At 35.2% G+C, this 20,470-nt stretch overlaps 3 protein-coding genes across 7 annotated transcripts; 1 reads left to right on the top strand and 2 right to left on the bottom strand.

Moving 5' to 3' along the window:
• Window positions 1–1,337: 1,337 nt before the first annotated feature.
• On the bottom strand, window positions 1,338–6,560 carry LOC127244809 (CDPK-related kinase 6-like). 2 transcript variants are annotated; one of them, XM_051265316.1, is made up of 12 exons: window positions 6,464–6,560; window positions 5,444–6,269; window positions 4,765–4,895; window positions 4,450–4,491; window positions 4,252–4,360; window positions 4,055–4,133; window positions 3,202–3,498; window positions 2,929–3,038; window positions 2,652–2,756; window positions 2,497–2,559; window positions 2,031–2,198; window positions 1,338–1,931 (listed from the first exon to the last, which is right to left on the bottom strand). In XM_051265316.1, exons 2-12 carry the CDS (start codon window positions 5,996–5,998, stop codon window positions 1,791–1,793), a joined length of 1,800 nt encoding a protein of 599 aa, XP_051121273.1. In that variant the 5' UTR covers window positions 5,999–6,269; window positions 6,464–6,560; the 3' UTR covers window positions 1,338–1,790. The 2 variants fall into 2 exon arrangements, with proteins under 2 accessions (XP_051121273.1, XP_051121271.1); XM_051265314.1 differs by lacking the exon at window positions 6,464–6,560 and having other exon boundaries at window positions 5,444–6,357.
• Window positions 6,561–12,564: 6,004 nt separating this feature from the next.
• Window positions 12,565–15,002, bottom strand: LOC127244793 (GRF1-interacting factor 2-like). Of its 2 annotated transcripts, none has more exons than XM_051265295.1 (4): window positions 14,712–15,002; window positions 13,931–14,007; window positions 13,179–13,263; window positions 12,565–13,114 (listed from the first exon to the last, which is right to left on the bottom strand). In XM_051265295.1, exons 1-4 carry the CDS (start codon window positions 14,778–14,780, stop codon window positions 12,764–12,766), a joined length of 582 nt encoding a protein of 193 aa, XP_051121252.1. In that variant the 5' UTR covers window positions 14,781–15,002; the 3' UTR covers window positions 12,565–12,763. The 2 variants fall into 2 exon arrangements, with proteins under 2 accessions (XP_051121252.1, XP_051121251.1); XM_051265294.1 differs by lacking the exon at window positions 14,712–15,002 and adding an exon at window positions 14,266–14,620.
• A 111-nt stretch (window positions 15,003–15,113) lies between these two features.
• On the top strand, window positions 15,114–19,786 carry LOC127244792 (serine/arginine-rich splicing factor SR34A). Of its 3 annotated transcripts, XM_051265293.1 has the most exons (15): window positions 15,114–15,235; window positions 15,351–15,440; window positions 16,792–17,056; window positions 17,200–17,320; window positions 17,482–17,547; window positions 17,711–17,785; window positions 17,876–18,026; window positions 18,119–18,165; window positions 18,277–18,334; window positions 18,536–18,585; window positions 18,681–18,737; window positions 18,953–19,029; window positions 19,167–19,232; window positions 19,329–19,401; window positions 19,478–19,786. In XM_051265293.1, the coding sequence occupies exons 4-15, from the start codon at window positions 17,234–17,236 to the stop codon at window positions 19,499–19,501; spliced, it is 831 nt and encodes a 276-aa protein (XP_051121250.1). In that variant the 5' UTR covers window positions 15,114–15,235; window positions 15,351–15,440; window positions 16,792–17,056; window positions 17,200–17,233; the 3' UTR covers window positions 19,502–19,786. The 3 variants fall into 3 exon arrangements, with proteins under 3 accessions (XP_051121250.1, XP_051121247.1, XP_051121249.1); XM_051265290.1 differs by lacking the exon at window positions 16,792–17,056; XM_051265292.1 differs by having other exon boundaries at window positions 16,792–17,320.
• Window positions 19,787–20,470: the final 684 nt, after the last annotated feature.

Below are 20,470 nucleotides of genomic sequence, written 5' to 3'. Positions count from 1 at the left end.
TGGATGCACTCAGTTAGTTAAGATGATTGCTTGTTTGATTGATTCATTACTAATAAATTAATAATAATAATAATAATAATAATTAATCCCCAATTCACCATTTCAACGCTTCAATGGCGGTGGATGAAGCTGACTTCCGAAAGTAAGTGGACCCGACCCGACCCGACCCGACGACCCATTCTGAATAACAGAATAATACCTGCCTGCTTGCTTAATGCTTATGGCCTACGCCAATTGAAGACAGGCAGGCCAACGCTGCCTTCACGCGTTTATATTCTTCTTCACCATTCTCTCCCTCTCTCTCTCTCTCTCTATATATATATATTGACACATTCATTAATTCATTCATACATACGTTTCCTAGAGAGAGAGAGAGAATAAACCCTTTAATAAGATGCTTCGTTATCGTCGTCTTCTTCTTCTCCGCAGCCTGCGTTCCTGGTCTTTAACCTTCACCTATCCCAAATTGATATATCATCACCACCACCACCAATCACAATAGCTAACGTACCAATACCTATTCCAATTTCGATTCTCCTGTATCTCTTCTTCTTCTTCTTCTTCTTCTTCGGTCTCCTACTAACTCCCAATATAATTAATTAATTAATATGATGCTGCCGCTGCCGCATCTACACATGCCGCACATTCATTTCCACCACCACCGCTGCGGATGGACGACGAGGGATACGGATACCCCCAAGGGATGCGTAGCCGTCGCCGTCGGGGAGGAGCAGCAGCGCTTCGTGATTCCGGTGGCCTACGTCAACCACCCGCTCTTCAGACCATTGCTCGAGGCGGCGGCGGAGGAGTACGGCTTCCACCACAACCAAACTGGTCCCATACCTATTCCCTGCCATGTCCGAGACTTCTCTCATGTCACCGCTATGATCGACCAGGCCAATTACCAAACCGACCACCACCACCACCACCACCAGATTCTGCACTGCTTCAAGGCTCATTGAATCAATCAATCAATCAACCAATCAATCAATTCATTCATCAAGTGTAAGCTTGTGCTCGCCTATCGTTCATCTGAATTCAAATCTCTCTCTCTGTTTGTAGAATAGAATAAATACAAAGGTTTAGGGTTATGATGATATATATATGATTGTTGTTGTAGTTGTAGAAGATGATGCGTGCTTACAATCAAAGCAACGAAGCTGCTACTGTAGCATATGTATATCTATATCTACGTGTACGTTTGAATTGATATAATATACTGAATACAAAATTATATTTTAGTATAATAAAATAAATAAATAAGAAAATGAGCATTTGATTCAATATTTAAAAAAAAAAAAAATTTAGAACAGGAAAATCAGTATGTAAAACATGCATTCAAAAACACACCTGGAAAATAATCAAGAACCAAATTACACAATCAGACAAACTTGGATCATCAATTCATAATATCATATCAATCAATCAATCAATAAGAAGTCTCATCCTGCTCTTCCTCCTCCTGCATCCATTCTTTTAACAGTATCTCCTTCTCTATCTATATATCTATTATATATATAAAAATATATATCATTTTGTTCCCACCTCTTCCCATCCAAGAAAAATCCATCCATCACAAACCCCAGATCACATTCTCCACTCCACACCCCCAAAATACTATTGCATTTGCTTGAATACCAACAAATCCTTTCTTCACAACAATTCAAAGAAATTATAGTAAGAAGTCCAAGAATTTTCTACGTTTTCGCCCAACGAAAAAGAGTTCGAAACAAACTGTAGCGACTCCGGAAAAGCAACAATGTCACCGGCTAGCTAGCAATCTCCGGTCCTCAGTGCCGGTGTCTTGTGTTTGAACTGCGGATAGTTACGCCATGTAAGAACTTGGTGAAGCCCAGAAAGTTCAATTTCCCGTCAGATGGTCTGATCCAATCCTTGAGTAGAGAGAAAGCAGTTGGTCCCAAATTCAACTCCTGCAGATCGGAGTTTTTAAGAGAGTGTGTGTAAGAATGAACTCTAAATAAAAATGGGGTCTTGCAAGAACAAGATAATAGGTGAACAGCTGCATATACCCGCGCCAATTCCTCCACTGAGATAACATGATTTCCTTCCACCTCAAAGTGCTGAAATGCCACGCTCGCAATCTCCTCCCAGTTCTCCAGTGCCTCCAGCTGATACACACTTATCGAAGCAGCGCAAAATTCTTCAAAGTCCATCCTCATGTAGGACAGAGGTTCCATCTTTGATGCATCGAAAAAAAATGAAAACTCTCAGTATGATGACACAGCAGTCAACAAGCAGTGTGTTAGTTAGTATCATCCATGGTTGAATCTTCGGACACAACACCAACATTGGACTGGCTATAAAGTGATTTGAATCGATTACGTAAGAAGCAAATGTATGCATCCAAGACTCATCAAAGTAATTAAAGTATATATATGTATATATGTAATTATATGAATGATATAAAGTTGCAAAAACTACACAAGGCAAAAAGAAACAAGCAGATTGTCTTTGTTGTAACAAGAAATATCTCACCGCATTTAGAACATCAGTAACTCTTGACTCCATCATAGCATCAGTTGCATTTTTCATAAGGGCCTGTAAATGTAAAAGGTGGGACATAATCCAAATGTGAGTTTGTTTTCCGGTTAGAATCTATAACAACGGAAAAAAAGAAAAAGTTCACCCACTGTTCTGAAACTATCAAGCGTGACATAGCCATGCTTTGGTTCCAGAAGTTCAAATTGAATCTTCAGGTATAGGAGCTCATCCTCAGTTAAAGCTTTTGACAGAGCCTGCATTTCAAGAAGCATCCATCTATCTTATGGAACAAAACAATTACAAATACCCTCCAGAAATGAGAGGAGATGAATTTCAAATGTGTTATAGAACGATCAAACTCCATTTAGAACACAAACAACCTTAAGATTAGTATGCAGACATATTTAGAGCGATTACATTACATACTTTTAAGGCATCACGTTTCAGAGGGGAGGCTTGGAGGTATGACTTGATTAATCTGAAGATCATTATATCCAGAGGTATAGCACAGTTAAGGGGCCTTAACCACGGATGAGCTACAAATAAAGAGACAGAGTAACTTCAATAAAATTTAATGTCTTGAAAACAAAAACTATGTATAATGAAGGCAGAATAGAATCATAAAACCAAATCGAGAACTTCCTGCATATTTTAAGCATGTTAACTAAACTAGATAGAGGATAATATTAAGCAACTCACTCAGGGCTTGGGCAGCTGTCATTCTTTTCCTATGGTCTCTGTTTAAAAGCCTTTTGACAAAATCTTTAGCTTCAGCAGATACTGACGGCCATGGCGCATCATAGAAGTTGGGATCAGCGCGGAGAACAGAGCGGAAAATTCCAGACTCTGTTCGTGCCCAAAAAGGTCTGCTACCACATAATAAGATGTAAGTGATTACTCCAATACTCCAAATATCTGCCTCAGTACTGTATGATCTGTGAAGTACTTCAGGTGCAACATAGTAAGCACTGCCAACAATATCATTCAGACGTTGATCTGCAATTACAGTAGTAGAAAATTTTAATACATATATGGCAAAGATTAGTCCTATAAGATAAAGTGATAGAAGAAACACAAATGTGGGTGCATAAAGAAAATCTCAAGGCACATATAGCATGCAAGTGCAATAAATCACAGCCAAAGCATATTGTTGCCATTTTGAATTTCTGAGAAATTCTATGATATGCATATAATAAAATTAATATAGCCTGAACCAAACACCAAGCATATTCATAAGATCAATAGGCAAGAGTTTGCAGGTGAACCCCCCACCCCCTTAAAGATGGAACAGAGAGATGATTAGGGGGTAGTTTCACAAACAATGAAGTCTGCAATTATGGCAATTGAAGTATCCTAAATCTATAATGTGGCAATGCTTCAGCACTGTTAGTTCAAGAAACCACTATGTAGCATGACAGTAAAACAAAATTGCGTATACAAGGAACTCCCCTGGATGCCAGAAGATAACATCCAGGACAAAATGTCCAGATAAAGAACAAAGGACCAATGCTCAAACAAAGATGCAAGAGCGAAAGGAGTTTTTGGTCCATACCTGGCCTAATAAAATCAGATAGACCAAAATCTATGACCTTCATGGGAGAATTTTCCTCTTTCGTTGCAAATAGGAAGTTCTGCAAGAAAGCAAGCAAGTGAGCCTTTTCAGATTGATCCAAACCTCCAAATAGAAGATTATCCCATGATGCACTGTTCCATGATGTACATGACAAGTGGAATGCTAGCTTGCAATACCTCTGGCTTCAGATCCCGGTGTACAACTCCTTGCAGATGGCAAAAGGCAACAATGCTCAACATCTGTGCAACAATGTTCCTGGCATCTACTTCTGTATATCGTCCACCTCTGGAATACAAAAGCAATAGGATATTTCAATAAGCTGGTATATAATCAACTAGTTAAAGCAGCACATTAGGAGTATCATGCCAAGTTACCGCGCCAAAATCCTATCCAGCAGCTCGCCTCCTTCACACAATCTGTCAGAAAACACAATGTCATCAATACTTTCCCATTAACCAGTAACTAGTAGCTGTGCACGTACACAAAACGACAAAATGTAACTGAACACACTAATTTTTCAAATGGTATTAAATGAAGTCGTCTAAATTGTAGCCTAGTCTTATCCACAACACACGTGTTCCGGACAAATATTATAGTCAAGTATCTAACAACAACCCTTCAGATGTCTGAAGATACAGAATGTATCATAAACACGTGGCAAAAGGAAAAGATAAGGATATGACACATACTCCATAACTACATAGACATTATGAACATCTTCAAATGCTTCATAAAACTTGATCAGATTCTGATGTCCCGACAAAGCTTTTAATATCTTCACCTCCCTACGAACATCTTCAATTGCTATTGCTGTCGTCATCTGCCAAATGATTGCATATAAAGTCAAAAACAATTTATAAACAAGATTTTGGGAACTCCTCGCCTTTTAATGCAAACTCATTCGGTTTAAGGATAGAGATCACAAACGAAAAATACTAAATAAGCTTTATCACACATTGGCAATGTACAACAAGGCCTTTCCCCTGTAAACCTAATTGGGGGCTTTTAACCAGGCACAAGAATGGATAACATACTCTGGATTATAAAGCCCTACATCACAAATGTCACCTTCATGTCACTGCCTTTACCAACATATATTCTCATCAAACTTTGCAACTGAGAAGACTAAACTAAGGTTGTCTGGCTAATGCTAATCTTTCTTGAATGGGCAAAAACTTTTAGCCAGAAACCTAAGAATGTAACAAACAAAGTCCCAACAACATAATGCAATGCACTGCAAGATCATTTTCCCAAATGAATCAATCTCCAGTTTGAACCATCCTAAAGGCTTCATAAGAACAGTTTTAAGCTATGAATTTCAAAGAATCGATAAATATGTGCCAATTGTGAGATATAATCTGGAAGTACCTTAGATTTGGAAATGATCTTGACAGCCACCTGCTGATTCTTCACTTCCCCCCTTTTACCCACAGCCCAGCAAGTATGGCCAAAATGTCCTCGACCAATTTCTCTCCCCATTTCATACTTGGCAGAGAAATTTTTCGAATACCCAAAGCTCTTATCAAGCGCCTGCTCGGTTCCGTCTTCGCGGGCAGCGCCAGCTGTTTCTTCCGGTATCGGCTTCGTAGGCTGCACAGCAGGTTGGCGTCTAAAGAAAGCCGAGACGATGGGCTTCGCCGGAGATGGAGGGGGCAAGGGCCACCGGAATTTCCTCCCAGGAGTCCTCGCGGGAGATGGCGTCGGCGCAATACCGGAAGGGTATGGACTCTGCCAGGGGCTTGCTGCGGCGTGAGCTGGTGTACGCGCCGCCGCACCATTGACGGGGGCGTGAGGGGAACGCGATCCGGAAGGGACGGGGGGAGGGCGGGGGGTAGAGGCGGCGGCGGCGGCGGTTGTGGAGGAGTCGAAGTCGTATTTATCGGCGGCGTGGGCAGCAACGCCCTTGCTACAACAATGCCCCATAGTTTACGCCGGAAGATTCAAATCTGGAATCGAATCGGTCAACGGAAACTCAGAGCCCTCTTCTACAACTACTCATGGAAGGGGCGGTCAAAGTAGACTTTTTCAAACTCCGGCTGAACTCCACACGACGTCGTATCTAGCGACGGAAACCTCAACTCTTCAGGCGCAGTAACTCCACCCCAACATTCCCAATACAAGCAGAGCCGCGATTTTGCCCGTCGGACGGTCGACGGCAAGTTTAACTCTCCGGCGACGCTAACAGTGCTAGATTCTGGGGAAAACGGCGAGAAGGAATTTATTAATAATAATAATAATAATAATAATAATAAACAATACTAATAATAATACTAATAATAATAATAAGAATCCTCTCCTTCTTCTACTTTCTATATATTTATTTATTTGTACAAAAATAATAATAATAATAATAATAATAAATAAGAGAGATGTAATAGTTGTAATTACTGGGTAAGAGCACAAGACTTTGGTGAGGGAGAAATATTCAATGCCAGATAAGAAAAAGTTCCTACACATACACATACACATACATATTACCAATTATATTATTTATTTTAAATAAAAAAATTTCCCCCAAAAAATATTTATATGAGAAGATGGGCTGAGCTCAGCATTTCGTAAACTAAGATGTCAGACTAACGACTCTCTCTCTCTCTCTCTCTCAAAATATATATATGTATATATGTATGTATATATTAGTCCTATATATCTTCTGCATCAATTCCATTAGGCATTGCAGTGAGTCAGTTCTAGAATCCACGAATGAATGGGATTGTGTGTATATGTGTATGTATTATGTCTTGTCTTTTTATGCATCACTCACTCTGTAAACAATATTCAAATTTAAATAAATAAATAAGCAAAACAATATTTGTATATGTTTCCACTCTGGCAGATTTTTACCATGGATATTAGTTACAATAAAATTATTTCATTTACCATATATTTAGGAATTCCTTTTCTGTCATTGAATAATAGTACTAAATATATATATATATATATATATAATGAACTTACTAAATTGTGTGTTGGTAGGTGCATCAGCATCAGCATGCCACCATTAATTACAAAATAAACTTATTATGAGATTGTTACTTGCATTTTTATTTTTTTTTCCCCTTCTTATATATATAAGAGTAAAAGATTCATTTAACAAAAAACTAATATTTTTCCCGCAAGTTTATATTTGTTTGTTGGGAAAAAATTATTTTTAGTTTCGATATAACTAAAATTCAGCAATTTTGGTTTCAATATAAAAATTTTATCAATTTTGGTCTTAATATAACCAAAATTCAATCATTTTTTGTCTCAATATAAAATTTTTATCAATTTTAGTCTCAATATAAAATTTTTATCAATTTTAGTCTCAATATAACAAAAACTCATTATTTTTTGTCCCAATATAATCAAATCTTATCTTTTTTTCGTCTCACCGTCAACAAACCGACGGAAAATGCTGACGTGAAAAGAAATCAAACTTTATATTTATATTTGAAGAAATTGCACAATCTTACAAGTCCACGTCAGCATTTTTCATCGGTTTGTTGATGGTGGGAGCAAAAAAAATAATGCTTGATTATATTGGGACAAAAAAATAATGAGTTTTGTTGTATTATGACTAAAATTGATAAGATTTTTATATTTGCACCAAAATTGATGAATTTTGATTATATTATGACAAAAAATGATGAGTTTTGATTATATTACGATCAAAATTGATAAAATTTTTATATTGAGAGAAAAAAACGATGAATTTTGGTTATATTTGAACAAAATGATTTTTTTTTCCCTTGTTTGTATAATTGTACTTATTATTAAAAATATTTTTATATTTATCTAGTAAAAGATGGTCTTGATAATGTAGAAATTGAACGTATGACCGTGAAGCTATGTGATCAGACTAAGGTTAATTTTCTTAATATTTAAACCAAAATATTCAAATATCTATATTCTAAATGGACCGAGTGAGTATCAATCATTATTAAAATATTTATACTTCTTAATATTTAAACCAAAAGAAATTATTACTTTATCAAGTGAATGGAGAAATAGTAATTAGTATGTGATGAGTTAGGGTGTTAATTTTTTAAATTGAGTATCATACTTATGCCCTAAAAATATTTATATATAATTATATTATTTAAATACATAAATTAGAATTGCCCTATAAATATATATATATATATATATATATAAAAGGCTAAATTTGATGAGTTAGGGTGTTAATTTTTTAAATTGAGTATCATACTTATGCCCTAAAAATATTTATATATAATTATATTATTTAAATACATAAATTAGAATTGCCCTAGAAATATATATATATATAAAAAAGCCTAAATTGCACAAAATTTACATATGATTTCATAAAATTGCGTCAAATCCCCTATACTTCTAAAATTGTATAAAATTTTCTCGTGGTTTCATAAACTGTGCGTTTAACCCCTCAGCGGTTTTTATTTAATTGTATTTGACCTAAATGCGCTCAAACTGTTAATAAATTTTAGAATCTCAAACTTCTAAACCCTTTTAAAATTACAAATATATTTATTTTTCTTATATTTAGCCTCAAAAAATAGTAAATATACTAAATAATAGTTATTTTCTTGAGGTTTTAAGAGTTTATTTTTAATATTTTTTAAAGCTAAATGCAAGAATAATAAATATATTTGTAATTTTAGGGGTTTAGAAATTAAGATTCTAAAATTTATTTGCAGTTTGGGGTCAAATACTGTAAGGGTGTGTTTGGTACAGAGAATTGGCAGTAGATTCTCTTGTTTGTTTGAGTTAGAGAAATGGAAGTTGAGAAATAAATCATTTCCATTTATCTATTTTCATTTTTCTTATATATTCAGATAAATGGAAAGAAATGATGTTCCAATATATATATTTTTATTTTTTTAATTCTTTTTTTTACTATTTAATTTTTATAATTATTTATATTATATTATTTCAGTTTTACAAAAAATATTTTTAATTTATCATTTAAGTATTTAATTTTTTACAAAAATTTATACTAAAATATGATCTTACAAAATTTCTTATATAATTTATAATTTTTTGTTTTAAAAAAAGTCACCATAAATATTTTTTCATGATTCTCACTTGCTAAAACTCTCTTTTGTTAGATTAATAATTTATTATTGTCCGATCCATTCATTTTTATTTTTTTTATATTTCTCAACTGAATTCTCTATTCTACCAAACAAGAGAATTAATTTTCATTCTCTTCTCAATTTCCTTTCTTTCCAATTTTATTCTCTACTCTCATTTCTCTGCAATTCCATTCTCACGCCCCCTGTAATAAGGACCGTCGAGGGGTTAGACGCAGACGCAGAGTTTATGATACCACGAGGAAGTTTGACGCATTTTTAGAAGTACGGAGAATTTGACGCAATTTCGTGAAACCACGGATGAATTTTGTACAATTTAGCATATATATAATTATATTATTTAAATACATAAATTAGAATTATTAAAATTTAAGGCACAAGCTGAATTTAAACACTAACCAAACCCAATTAGTATGATATTGTGAGCGTGCATTGTGATGGTGATGGGCACGGCGATATTAATAGTAAAGAAGTAACATGAATTCAACCACCGTTGTAATGAATATTTATAATGTAAAAATTATTTATATTTTATGAATATTATTTAATTAATTATATAAATGGATTTATGAAGATATAATGTGAAGAGTAGTGCTCCATGGGGGCACACGAAAAGCATCATTTTAATTGGAGGTTGGGTAATTAACTTTTATGGAGAAATATTTATATATAAGACATCCAAAAGATTGTGATTATTTGGTATCTATTGAGTGCACGTACAATGTATACATCAATAATAATAATAATAATATTTCATCCGTTCCACATTATATGTCCGAGTTAATGATAAATATAATTAATAGATAATTAAAAATATATTGATAAAAATAATTATTATATAATATAAATAATCATAAATTAAGATTAAAATAATTATTTAATTTAATTAAAATTAAAAAAAAATAAAATGGGAGTAAAACATGTAATTGTTTTTAAAAAAAAAAAAAAAATAGAATGAGATGTGAGACAGACATGCAATGTGGACATAGTAGATGAGATATGAAAGTAATAATAATAATAATAGGGTGTGTTTGTTCGGGGAATTTGTTAAGATTTTTATTATTCATTAATTTTTTTAATTCAAAAACATCAAATTAATTACTTATTTTTTTATTTTTTATATTATATTAAAAATCAATATTATATTTAACACTTATTTATATCACATCGTACACTTATTCAAATTCAAAAAAATTTTTATTGAAATTTCGAACTCAAAATCCAAACACTCAAACTACTATAGTTGATTTGTTTATTACTCCCTCCATCCCTTAACAATCTATCTATTTTTTTATTTTGATATATCCATAACAAAATATTTATTTTATTTTTTTAATAATTGTAATATCTATTTAACATTACAAATAGCCTTCCAATTTAGAATATATTACACAAATGTCATTATCTTTATATCATACAATATTAAAATTAATTTAGTATTTTTATTTTAATTTTTACTTTATTTAAATATAATATTAATATTTATAAAATTTCCTCAATAAATAAATAAATATATAGATACGAGACAAAGGGATGATATTTGAACGCACACAGACGACACAACAGTATAAGTAGACGTAGACGTAGAAACAAAGAGGGACAGACTAAAAAAAAGAAGCATTAAAGGAAGGAGAAGAAGCTAGGTGAGACCGTAGCAGTAGCAGTTGTAGTTGTTGCTAATTAATTAATAGCAATAACAATAATGAATGTCTATTATTATTATTATTATTATTATATCCAAATTAAAGATGGGATCCGGCGCACTGCAGTCTGCATTGCAGTCATTACTGTGTGTTTGTGTGTGAGTTTTGGATTTTTGAATAATAAAAAATTGAATTTGAATAATTATTTTATATGATATAAATAAAAATTGATGTGATATTTTAAATGTAAAATAAATTTATAATATAATATTAAAAAAAAATAATTATTGAATGCTATAGTAAAAATAAGTGGTAACCCAACCTAAAAAGTCCATCCATGAATGTATGATCCATCTATCATGCATACTCTTCTCATACTAATTTTACATAATAATTGATTACATTTACCGCTAGAATTCGAACTAAATTTAGCAACTTATAAGTAAAGTATAGTAATTCATGTCACAGTACTGTGCTATTATATATACAATAGGAGGAACTAAGATCTGTTTCCATCATAATAATAATAATAAGAAATAGAAAGGCAAGGAGGAATGATTGAATATATAATATAATAGGAAGAAAGCGCGTGGTAATAAATGATAGGTGAGTTAAGTGAGTAAGCTTTGTCTGTATACGAAGTTTTGGAGGCTTTTGAATTTTGAAAATTAAAAAAAAAAAAAAAAAAAAAAAAAAAAAAGAAAGTAAAATTTAGTATTTGATTCTATATTTTGTGAAAAAAAGGAAATTAATGTAACATTGTTTTTAAAGATAAATAGTACCTAATGAGTGAAAATGTATAATGTACTGACTCTGTCCAACCACCACCCAGCCCAGAAATCTAGAGAGAGAATGCTCATCACAATCTGGCCTCAGCTCTTCTCCCTCCCTCCTTTCCTCACTCACATTCCCCATTTCTCTCTCTCTCTCTCTCCCATTCTATCTGCACCATCTATATCCATCAATACCATACCCACTTTTAATTTATAACTCTAATTCTTCTTCTTCTTCTTCTTCTTCTTCTTCTGTTCTTAACCAGATGATGCATAGATAGATAGATAGCAAAGCATGGATGTTCTTTAAATGATGTTGTTATATCTTTCATTCTATTTATTATTCATTCATTCATCACTTGTTTGCTAGTGGCGGCAGAAAGTGTACATATAATATGATGCCATTGCCATTGCCATTGCCATTGCCATGATTTAGAATGTCATACATATATAAACAGCTTATTAACTAATATAATAGTTTCAGTAATATGCAGGCCCTCCCTCTTTAATGGCATGATGACTAAGAAAGGAAGAAGAATTGTTAGCCAGCCAGCCTGTCCCCTGTTGTATTTGCCATTTGTTATTTACTCACTGGGCTGCAGCTCCATCCTCACATCTCCATTCATGCTCATACACAACTTTTGAAACTTGTTCATCTATGACCATGATGTTCATTTCAGTTTATGGAGTTTTCTTGATGCCACAGTTTTGAACTAAGTGGAAATGAATGGCAGAGTGGCTTAACTGTATGCACTTCTTCCAGTTTCATTTGAATCAAACTCTGCCAATTCTTGAATTTGAGCTTTGTCAAGACAAAGCAAGGATGTTTGTCTCTCATAGACTTCAATGCAGCAGTGTATTATTGTGTTTTAAATGAAACAAGTATGATAATTAAATTAGCCCGTCTGATAGATGTTCTTTTAATGGCTATATATAGAACTAACTTGATTCTTTATACAGTTGGATGGTTGGTTGGTTTGTTTGTAGTGTTCAAATTCGACAGAAAGGAGACAATTCCAGCCAGTTATGCTGCCTTATGTGATAAAAACTTGCCTTAATTAACAACAAAAGAACATATAATAGAAACACATCATGCTATTGCAATGCTAACATCCCATAAATCTCTTCATTGCTCTCTTTAGTCGAACTTCACTAACGAGTCTGAGTCTAAGTAAATGACGACGATGATGACAAAAAGTAAGCAAGAAATGTGAAATTTCATTCTCTGCCCTCCATATGTCCTAAACCCGAGTTACCTTGAGCATCGCCAGAACTAGCCTCCATTGCACTGCCCGGCTGCTGGCTCATTCTCAAGTCACGCAAACCGCCTGAATTTCCAGCCCCCGGTTGCATAAGCATATGCAGCCCATTATTGGCACCACCTCCGAGACTGAAGTGGCCACCTTGCATCTGTTGAAACTGCATCAGTTGATTCTGCTGATCTTGAGGCCGGAGAGCATTGAGCTGGAATGGCAGCTTGGGAATGGAGCCTCCAGCTTGCTGCTGCATTGCAGATGATGGGGTTTGCATCATCTGGGAATTTCCATGTGGAGTAACTGAGCTTGGAGCCTGCAATGCTTTCCCGATGTTAGCATACGCTTCACATGCAAATAGTTGAGAAATTTTGTCCTACCGGTGAAGACAAAGTGGATCCTTGGGGCTGGGCATCAGCAATTGCTGCTAAATACATTAAATTCTTTTGAAGGATGGCTTGATACCTGAAACATTAGAACATTAAGATGCTTTAACAGTCCATGTCAGGGTAGAGAGTTAAATTCAAATCAAGAAAATCGGTTGTGCAACAAAATAATGCTATAGCGACAATAGAGAATGAAGAAAAACATGAAGAGAATGAGAAAGCTCTGCCCCAGACTGAAAACCAGGGAGGATTTTGCTAGGGAGTGAAAGAATTACTTACATCCATATATCAATACAATGGTTTTTCATTTTTTTGTTAATAACTTCTGAAGGACTACTAGTTTTATCTGTGTGTGCGCGAAACCCACATTGGATGAGACAAGAATGTCCTTTCCATATGGTAAAGAAGACAAGTTTAAGTATTCCCACATCCATTAACTAAATCAAATCGGGAAGAAAACAACGTGCAATTCCCAAATAAATTCTTTCTAAAGACAACCTTCAATCCATTCAAATTCTTTCTATGTTTGCAATGCAGCCCAACAAAGGTACTAAGCGATGAAGAAAATTATGTGATTGAAAATCATTCAGATATAAACCAGTGAACCTGCTTTTAATTTTCAAGCAGGTTTTAAATCTCAGGCATCACACAAAAAAACCCGGTCATATTGTGATCAGAAGCAATATGAATGAAAAAAATGTTCTCACATATCTGCGTGTTGCTCAACTAAAACAAGTGTGACTCACTGTGCACATTCGGCCACCTTTCCCGTTTTCTGACTCTCCATTATTGCCACAATTAAGTTTCTGTTTTCATCCAGATACTGCATCAAACGGTCATCAGTAAACTCCAAGAACAGATACCTTATTTGCCTTTCTAGTTCAAAATCACAAGAAAATACTTGCAGTTGCAAACAGGCTGCAAATAGACAAAATACCATACATGGCTTTGTACTAACTTGAATCTCGAAACAAATATCCTCAGTATATTAATACCAAAAATTCATTTGGATTAATTTGATGTAGAGCATGTAATAATACCACACAGACAAAAAATATAGAAATCGTCAATAGATCAGAACCTTTTTCTTAGTGACGCCATCAACATTGTAAACATATTTGAATACTAGCATCAGGTTTCGAAATAATGGAACGCAAAAGAGGCTGTACATTTACGTTTCTACGCTAAAATTTATCTTCAAATGGATCAAAAACAAAAGCTCGCCCAAAAAAGGAGACCTGGTGGGAAAACAACCTAACTTGTGAAACATAAATAACTATCAAAACAGCACATTATCAGTAAATCAAAAAAATATAAACACGGTATTCTCAAAAAGGGGGGGGGGGGGGGGGGGGGGGGGAGAAGAAACCACGCCCTTCAAAAGTTCAAGTCGAAACGAAACCTCCTTGAAACTAAAAAATTGCTAAATCAACTATCCAAGTAAAAGTAAAAGTAAAACAACACTCAAATAAAATCCGCTTTACCCTATACACGAAAACACAAAAACGATTGACATAGAGAAGCGACCTTCTGAATCTGCTCGGTGGTGACGAGATGGAGTGGAGTCGAAGGAGCCTGATTCATAGCGTGCTGCATCGTCAATGAAATGGACCCACCGAAATTGGGCGAGAGACGCAGAGAGGTAACGTGATACGTCGTCCGTTCCTTCGTAGTTCGTACACACAGCACAACACATCGAATGTATCGAACCAAGTTACAACACTTATAGCAGCAGCCATGGAAAAGTCAAAACAACTCAAAAACGCTTCTTTCCCTACACACCGCGCTTTTTTTCACAGTCTTGTCTTTTGTAGTATTTCAGTTTTGATTTCTACTTCTGTTTTTGAAATGGGCTCACGTCTGAGGCCCAGCCCAGACCGGCCCAATTAGGAAAGCGTTCTTTCAGGGAGGTGATTGTAATTTACAGAGACTTGGGGACCTTCTCTGCAAACTGAAAAGAAGATAATAACCCTAGGCTGGCTTGGCTACCTGAGCAGAGTCGAGAATTGGTCGCGGAACACTGTCGAAGCGCCGACCAAACTCTACTGCAGGTGTGCTTGCGATATTCTCTCCATCTCCGCCCTCGGACGGATTATAATGCTTGTATTGCGCCTCTTTTCTGGTTTTCGGTTTCTTCACGGTTGAATATTTTTAATCGTGTTTCAGGGACGACATTCGAGTTGAGGGAGCTGCTCTGCTTCGGAAAGTCGATTTGCGCGAGGCCTGTTTACGCTGCGGAGTTTATTTTCTGCTCTGGTGAGGCTCTAGTCCTTATTCGTGACCATGTTTGATTGTCAGTTACTGTTTTCTACGATGTTTAGTCGTGTTGAAATTAAAGTGAGATTTGAATTTCTGGGCCCGGCTTAATAATTATCTGGAGAATTTCAGCATCGCTCAGTTTCTAGCTCTGAAATGGACGTGAGTGGATTTGTCTGAACTATGCACTGAACCTAATGTAACTCAATGCGTCTAAGGACATACGAAGAATGGATGAATCTCCAATTCGTTTCAAATTTCAATGGCGAAAACATTATGATAATGCATTGGCCTGATTTTATTGTTTGACATATTTTCCATCCTTTTAAGTCAAAGGAAGATAGCTTGATTTTTGTTTGTCTTTTTCTCTCCATTGTGTGTACAAACTTATATATATTGCTACAAAATTAGACAGAAGATACAGTTGGTTTCTAGAATGCCATTGCTATATGAGTTTTGGTTTCACTTGTTTCATGGAGTAGAATGTGTTGGAATTTAGCTGGAGTTTAGAGCTTTTTACTTTCACATTTACTAAATTGTGGATTTCTATTTCCCTTGTTCCTGTGAGTGCGAATGACTTTGATTATGAATTTAGATTAGTTAAGAAATGCATTTAGTTTTAACTGCTTTTCTATGGATACATTTCCTGGATCTAAGTCTAATCTAACAAACTTTTACACTGGTCAAATTAAGTAGTAATGATTAATTGTCCTGTCATTCAGTTGTGCCGCCTTCCACTTTATGTTCTACCGTTTCATAATGCTTATAGTTGTCGTGGAGAGCCTTCATTGGACCAGGGATGATAAATGGAAAATTCCATATCCTTTCTGTAACGGTGTTTTTGTACTTTTAATCTGGTTGAACATTTTCTTTCTGTATCCAGGCTTCTTTTCCTTTATTCTGACTTAAACTATCTGGTTCTTGTACCTTTGTGGCTTGAACTATTTTCTTTCTGTTTCTAAAATGTATATCTTTAATCTGGTTGTAAAATGATTTTCTATGTATCAGATGGTAGTTGATTATCTTTTTTAAATTGTTATGTGGTACATACTAGATGTACTTCTGAAATTTCTATTTGAAATTGTCCTATAGTCAGTCGGTGAGAACCTCCATGTTTTTAATCATTATCCGAAGCCCTGTATTTATCCATTCTTTTAAAGAAACACAATTGCATCATCTATGGAACCATGGTAAGTACGCCATGTCAAACGGACAAGCCATGAACAGTTACTCGTATGTTACAAAATCTCTGGGATCAGTTTTTTCCCCACTATGTAACAAATCTGAAAAAGGTGAGTACATGAGTATTTGACAATTTTACCTCATCTTATGAATGCTTTCTTTATGATAGATGTCAAGCGCATGGACAAATATGAGCTTTGCAATCATACATAGGGATGTAAATTGGGAGTGGGAGATATCAGGGTGGAATCTTTGGTATTTATATATAATTGGAAGTCTTGCTCACTCTCTGAAGAGCTATTCATCTGGCAAAAATTTTAGAGAGGATGAGGAGATCATATTTTAATTCAAATATAAAATAGCTCTGGAGTATCATGGAGCATATGAGCAATGGAGCTTGTGGAGCACGGCTCACCTCAAGGATTGCTCTCTTGGTTTGCTTTATAAGTTTTATTCTTCTCTGATTTTTTCTGTCAAATCACCCGATGGTACTAAAAGATGTATAGGATACTCTCAAACTGGCATTGTTTCACTATTTTGGGTTGGTTCCCATTCATGAATCAATCTCTATGTGCAGTGTTTGCTATTGATTTCTGATTCAAGTACCAAAAATGAGTGGCCGTTTCTCCCGCACAATTTATGTTGGTAACCTTCCTGCTGATATTAGAGAGCCTGAAATTGAAGATTTGTTTTACAAGGTGTGGTAAACTTCTTCTTTCTGTGTTCTGTCTTTTCTGTACACCTTTATTCCATTTCAAAATAATGTATCTTGGAAAATATTCCTTCCTCACATATCGTATCTGTATTTTTGGTCTTTATTTCTAAAATCATTTCTTTTTTTTTTTTTTTGTTTCTATAGTATGGTCGCATATTGGATATTGAACTGAAGATTCCACCACGACCACCTTGTTATTGTTTTGTGGAGGTATTTTTTCTGTTCTGTAAACTTTTATCTATGCAATTGTCACACAAATATATATTGATGTGTTAATTAATTTATTCCTTATGCCTGTAAATGCATCTACTCTTTTTGTCTTGCCTAGTATCAATACCTGTTTTCTGATTCCACTGTTTTTGTATACTTACAGTTTGGAAGTTCTAGGGATGCAGAAGATGCTATCAGGGGTAGAGATGGCTATAACTTTGATGGTTGTAGATTGAGGGTGAGAGTAATTGACTACAGTTGACTACACACCTTGGTAATTCTTTTGCATCCCCTACTCTTTTTCTAATTTTCATCACACATTATGCAGGTTGAGCTTGCACATGGTGGAAGAGGTCCGTCATCCTCAAGTGATCGCCGTGGTGGTTATGGCAGTGGTGGCGGTGGAGGGAGTGGGGGTGGCGGCGGCGGCGGCGGCAGTGGCGGTCGATATGGTGTTTCTCGCCATTCAGAATATCGAGGTAAGTAAATTTACAGAGCTGTGTGGCTTGGCTTGATAGGAGTTTGTGTTTTGTATGGAACTTGCGTATGTCTGTTTGTTTTCATCTTATAGTTATCGTCCGTGGCCTTCCTTCTTCTGCATCTTGGCAAGATCTGAAGGTTAGTCTAGTTTACTATTCTGAAAAAAATGAATAACTTTTCATCACCCTTCCCTCTCCAATATTTTGTCCTGATAGATGATTACCCTACTCGTTTTAAAAATATTTTCAGGATCACATGAGAAGAGCCGGGGATGTCTGTTTTGCTGAAGTTTCTCGTGACAGTGAAGGTATCATTTGTTGCTTGTACTGTCATCATAAATGTATTCTATAAATGAATACCTTTTTCTGCTTTTGCACATTCAATAAAACTTTGGAATTTCTAGGATTTTGGTTACGGTTGATAAATTAATGCATGCTCATTCAGATTTAATGCTTGACATGATTAGATCTAATGAAATCCTTGGTGCTGACGTTTATGTCAAATGCAGGAACATATGGGCTTGTTGATTATACCAATTATGAAGACATGAAATATGCTGTAAGTCTATATTGATCTTTGTGGGGGAGTTTATTAACCTTGTGGCCCTTTTAATTAGATTCAGCAAGATTGGTAACACAATTTGGAATTTCCAGATCCGCAAACTTGATGATAGTGAATTCAGGAATCCTTGGACTAGGACCTATATCCGGGTAATTCTTTTGTTGGCTGCATTTATGTCCATGGAGCTCTACAAATTTTCATGAGCACCTTTCTCATTCTTTAGAATTTTAGGGTGGAGGTAGTTCTTATGATGTGTATCTCAACCAACTCCTTCATAGCATTGCGGAATATGCACTTCCTTTGTCCTTGGTAAACTGAGTTTCGCTTTCATCCTTAGATGTCTATGGTATTCCTTTGCTTGTAGGTGAAGGAATACAAGGGCAGTCCTTCAAGAAGCCGAAGTAGAAGTCGCAGTAGAAGTAGAAGCCCCCGTAGGAGAAGGTGCTTATATGCTGCTAATGTTTATTATGCACTTTTAAATAACCGACCTGTTCAGCTGAAATTTGGGAGCAGACTGGGTGTTGGCTACCTGATTTTGTGGCAGATGCTGAAATGTTAAATGATATTCCTTCTTGCAGCAAATCAGAAGACAGGTCTCGTTCAAGATCACCATCACCGTCAGCATCTCCTGTGAAACCTTCCAGGTATGAATGGGGATAGATGCTTTATCATTTATTTATTGTGTGGCACATTGCTTTGCTGTCAAACCGCTATGATACCTCTTTGGCCTAAATTTGCAGACCTAAGTCGAGGTCCCGATCAAAGTCAAGATCAAGATCCAAGTCGAAATCAAGGTCGCCATCCCCACACAAGGTAAGAATTGGCTGGCATGTTGGACAGGAAAAACCCCAGTATTGTTGCACATTCATGTTTTATTGTTGTATTGCAGGCAAGATCTGGTAGTGCCACCTGAACCTGATGGTCCTTGTTCTTGTCCAAGAAGAGCCTCTCTTTATCATCCTATGTTTGTCGGTGCTTCTGCAGACTAGACTAGACTAGACTGTGATTCTACTGCATTAATAATTGAATACTTACAGAAGCTTATCATTGAGGCATTATGAAGATTTCACTAGACCAGGCCAGAACAATCATGTTTTTTTCTTTTTTTAATGTTTTCTTGCTGTTTCTGGAGATTTGTTTGAGCATACTGCTTACTTTATCGGACGTGGTATTGATGACTGCTGATGTCTTACTACTATCTCTTTATATCGTCATCATCATCATCCACACCGTATTGACTGTTCATTTGTGGAAATGAGACAATATATGTGCATGAGAAGGGGTAGTGGTGTCAGGGGTGAGATTTTTTGGTTTGCGATAACCTTCTTGCAGAAGCCGAGGGTCCATTTATATATAAAATTGCTATCGATCCAAATAATAATTCTATCTGTAGGTTGATACATTCTTGCATATTCTTATGTCATGAGTTGATTGAGAAGGAAGAAAAGGAGGGGAGAAGGAGATTCAGTTGTTTTTCTGGTAAAAATGGGTTTGCATAGAAGTGAAATCAACATAAATTGGTGTGATTTTGATTTTGGATTTTGGTTTTGAACTGAAATAGTTGTTTGATGTGATGTAAATATGTATTGATGTGATATTTTAAATGTAAAATTAGATTTTAGTGTAATAAAATAAAAAAAAAAAAAGAAAATAAAGAGTGTTTGAATTGATGTTTTGGAGGAGGGAAAAAAGTTAGAGAATGGTAGAATCGGAAACAAAATTTCACCGGTAAATACACTGGTACATGACTGGTGCAAGGATGTTTGTCGAATAGATTGAGCTTCTTTGAGTATACCCAATCACTTGATTGAAAGTGTTTTTCGGTCTTGTTTTTATCAGCAAGCATTTTTATTCTTAAAAATTTGAGTATATAAAAATGTGT

This window comes from Andrographis paniculata, unplaced genomic scaffold, assembly GCF_009805555.1.
Source record: "Andrographis paniculata isolate CXL003 unplaced genomic scaffold, ASM980555v1 Contig21END, whole genome shotgun sequence".
Taxonomy (NCBI): domain Eukaryota; kingdom Viridiplantae; phylum Streptophyta; class Magnoliopsida; order Lamiales; family Acanthaceae; genus Andrographis; species Andrographis paniculata.
This window is presented reverse-complemented; position numbering and strand designations above follow the sequence as displayed.

Bases quoted from the DNA above. Each gene is read 5' to 3' on its own strand.
- LOC127244809 (XM_051265316.1), bottom strand. From the start codon at position 5,998: ATGGGGCATTGTTGTAGCAAGGGCGTTGCTGCCCACGCCGCCGATAAA. The intron at 4,361-4,449 runs GTAACTTGGCAT...TTTGTATTCCAG, and splicing joins CTGGATAGGATTTTGGCGCG to AGGTGGACGATATACAGAAG. The intron at 4,134-4,251 runs GTATTGCAAGCT...GCTTTCTTGCAG, and splicing joins ACCGGGATCTGAAGCCAGAG to AACTTCCTATTTGCAACGAA.
- LOC127244793 (XM_051265294.1), bottom strand. From the start codon at position 14,355: ATGTACAGCCTCTTTTGCGTTCCATTATTTCGAAACCTGATGCTAGTA. The intron at 13,264-13,930 runs GTGAGTCACACT...CTAATGTTTCAG, and splicing joins AAGGTGGCCGAATGTGCACA to GTATCAAGCCATCCTTCAAA. The intron at 13,115-13,178 runs GTAGGACAAAAT...AAAGCATTGCAG, and splicing joins GATCCACTTTGTCTTCACCG to GCTCCAAGCTCAGTTACTCC.
- LOC127244792 (XM_051265290.1), top strand. From the start codon at position 17,234: ATGAGTGGCCGTTTCTCCCGCACAATTTATGTTGGTAACCTTCCTGCT. The intron at 18,586-18,680 runs GTAAGTCTATAT...TGGAATTTCCAG, and splicing joins ATGAAGACATGAAATATGCT to ATCCGCAAACTTGATGATAG. The intron at 19,402-19,477 runs GTAAGAATTGGC...GTTGTATTGCAG, and splicing joins GGTCGCCATCCCCACACAAG to GCAAGATCTGGTAGTGCCAC.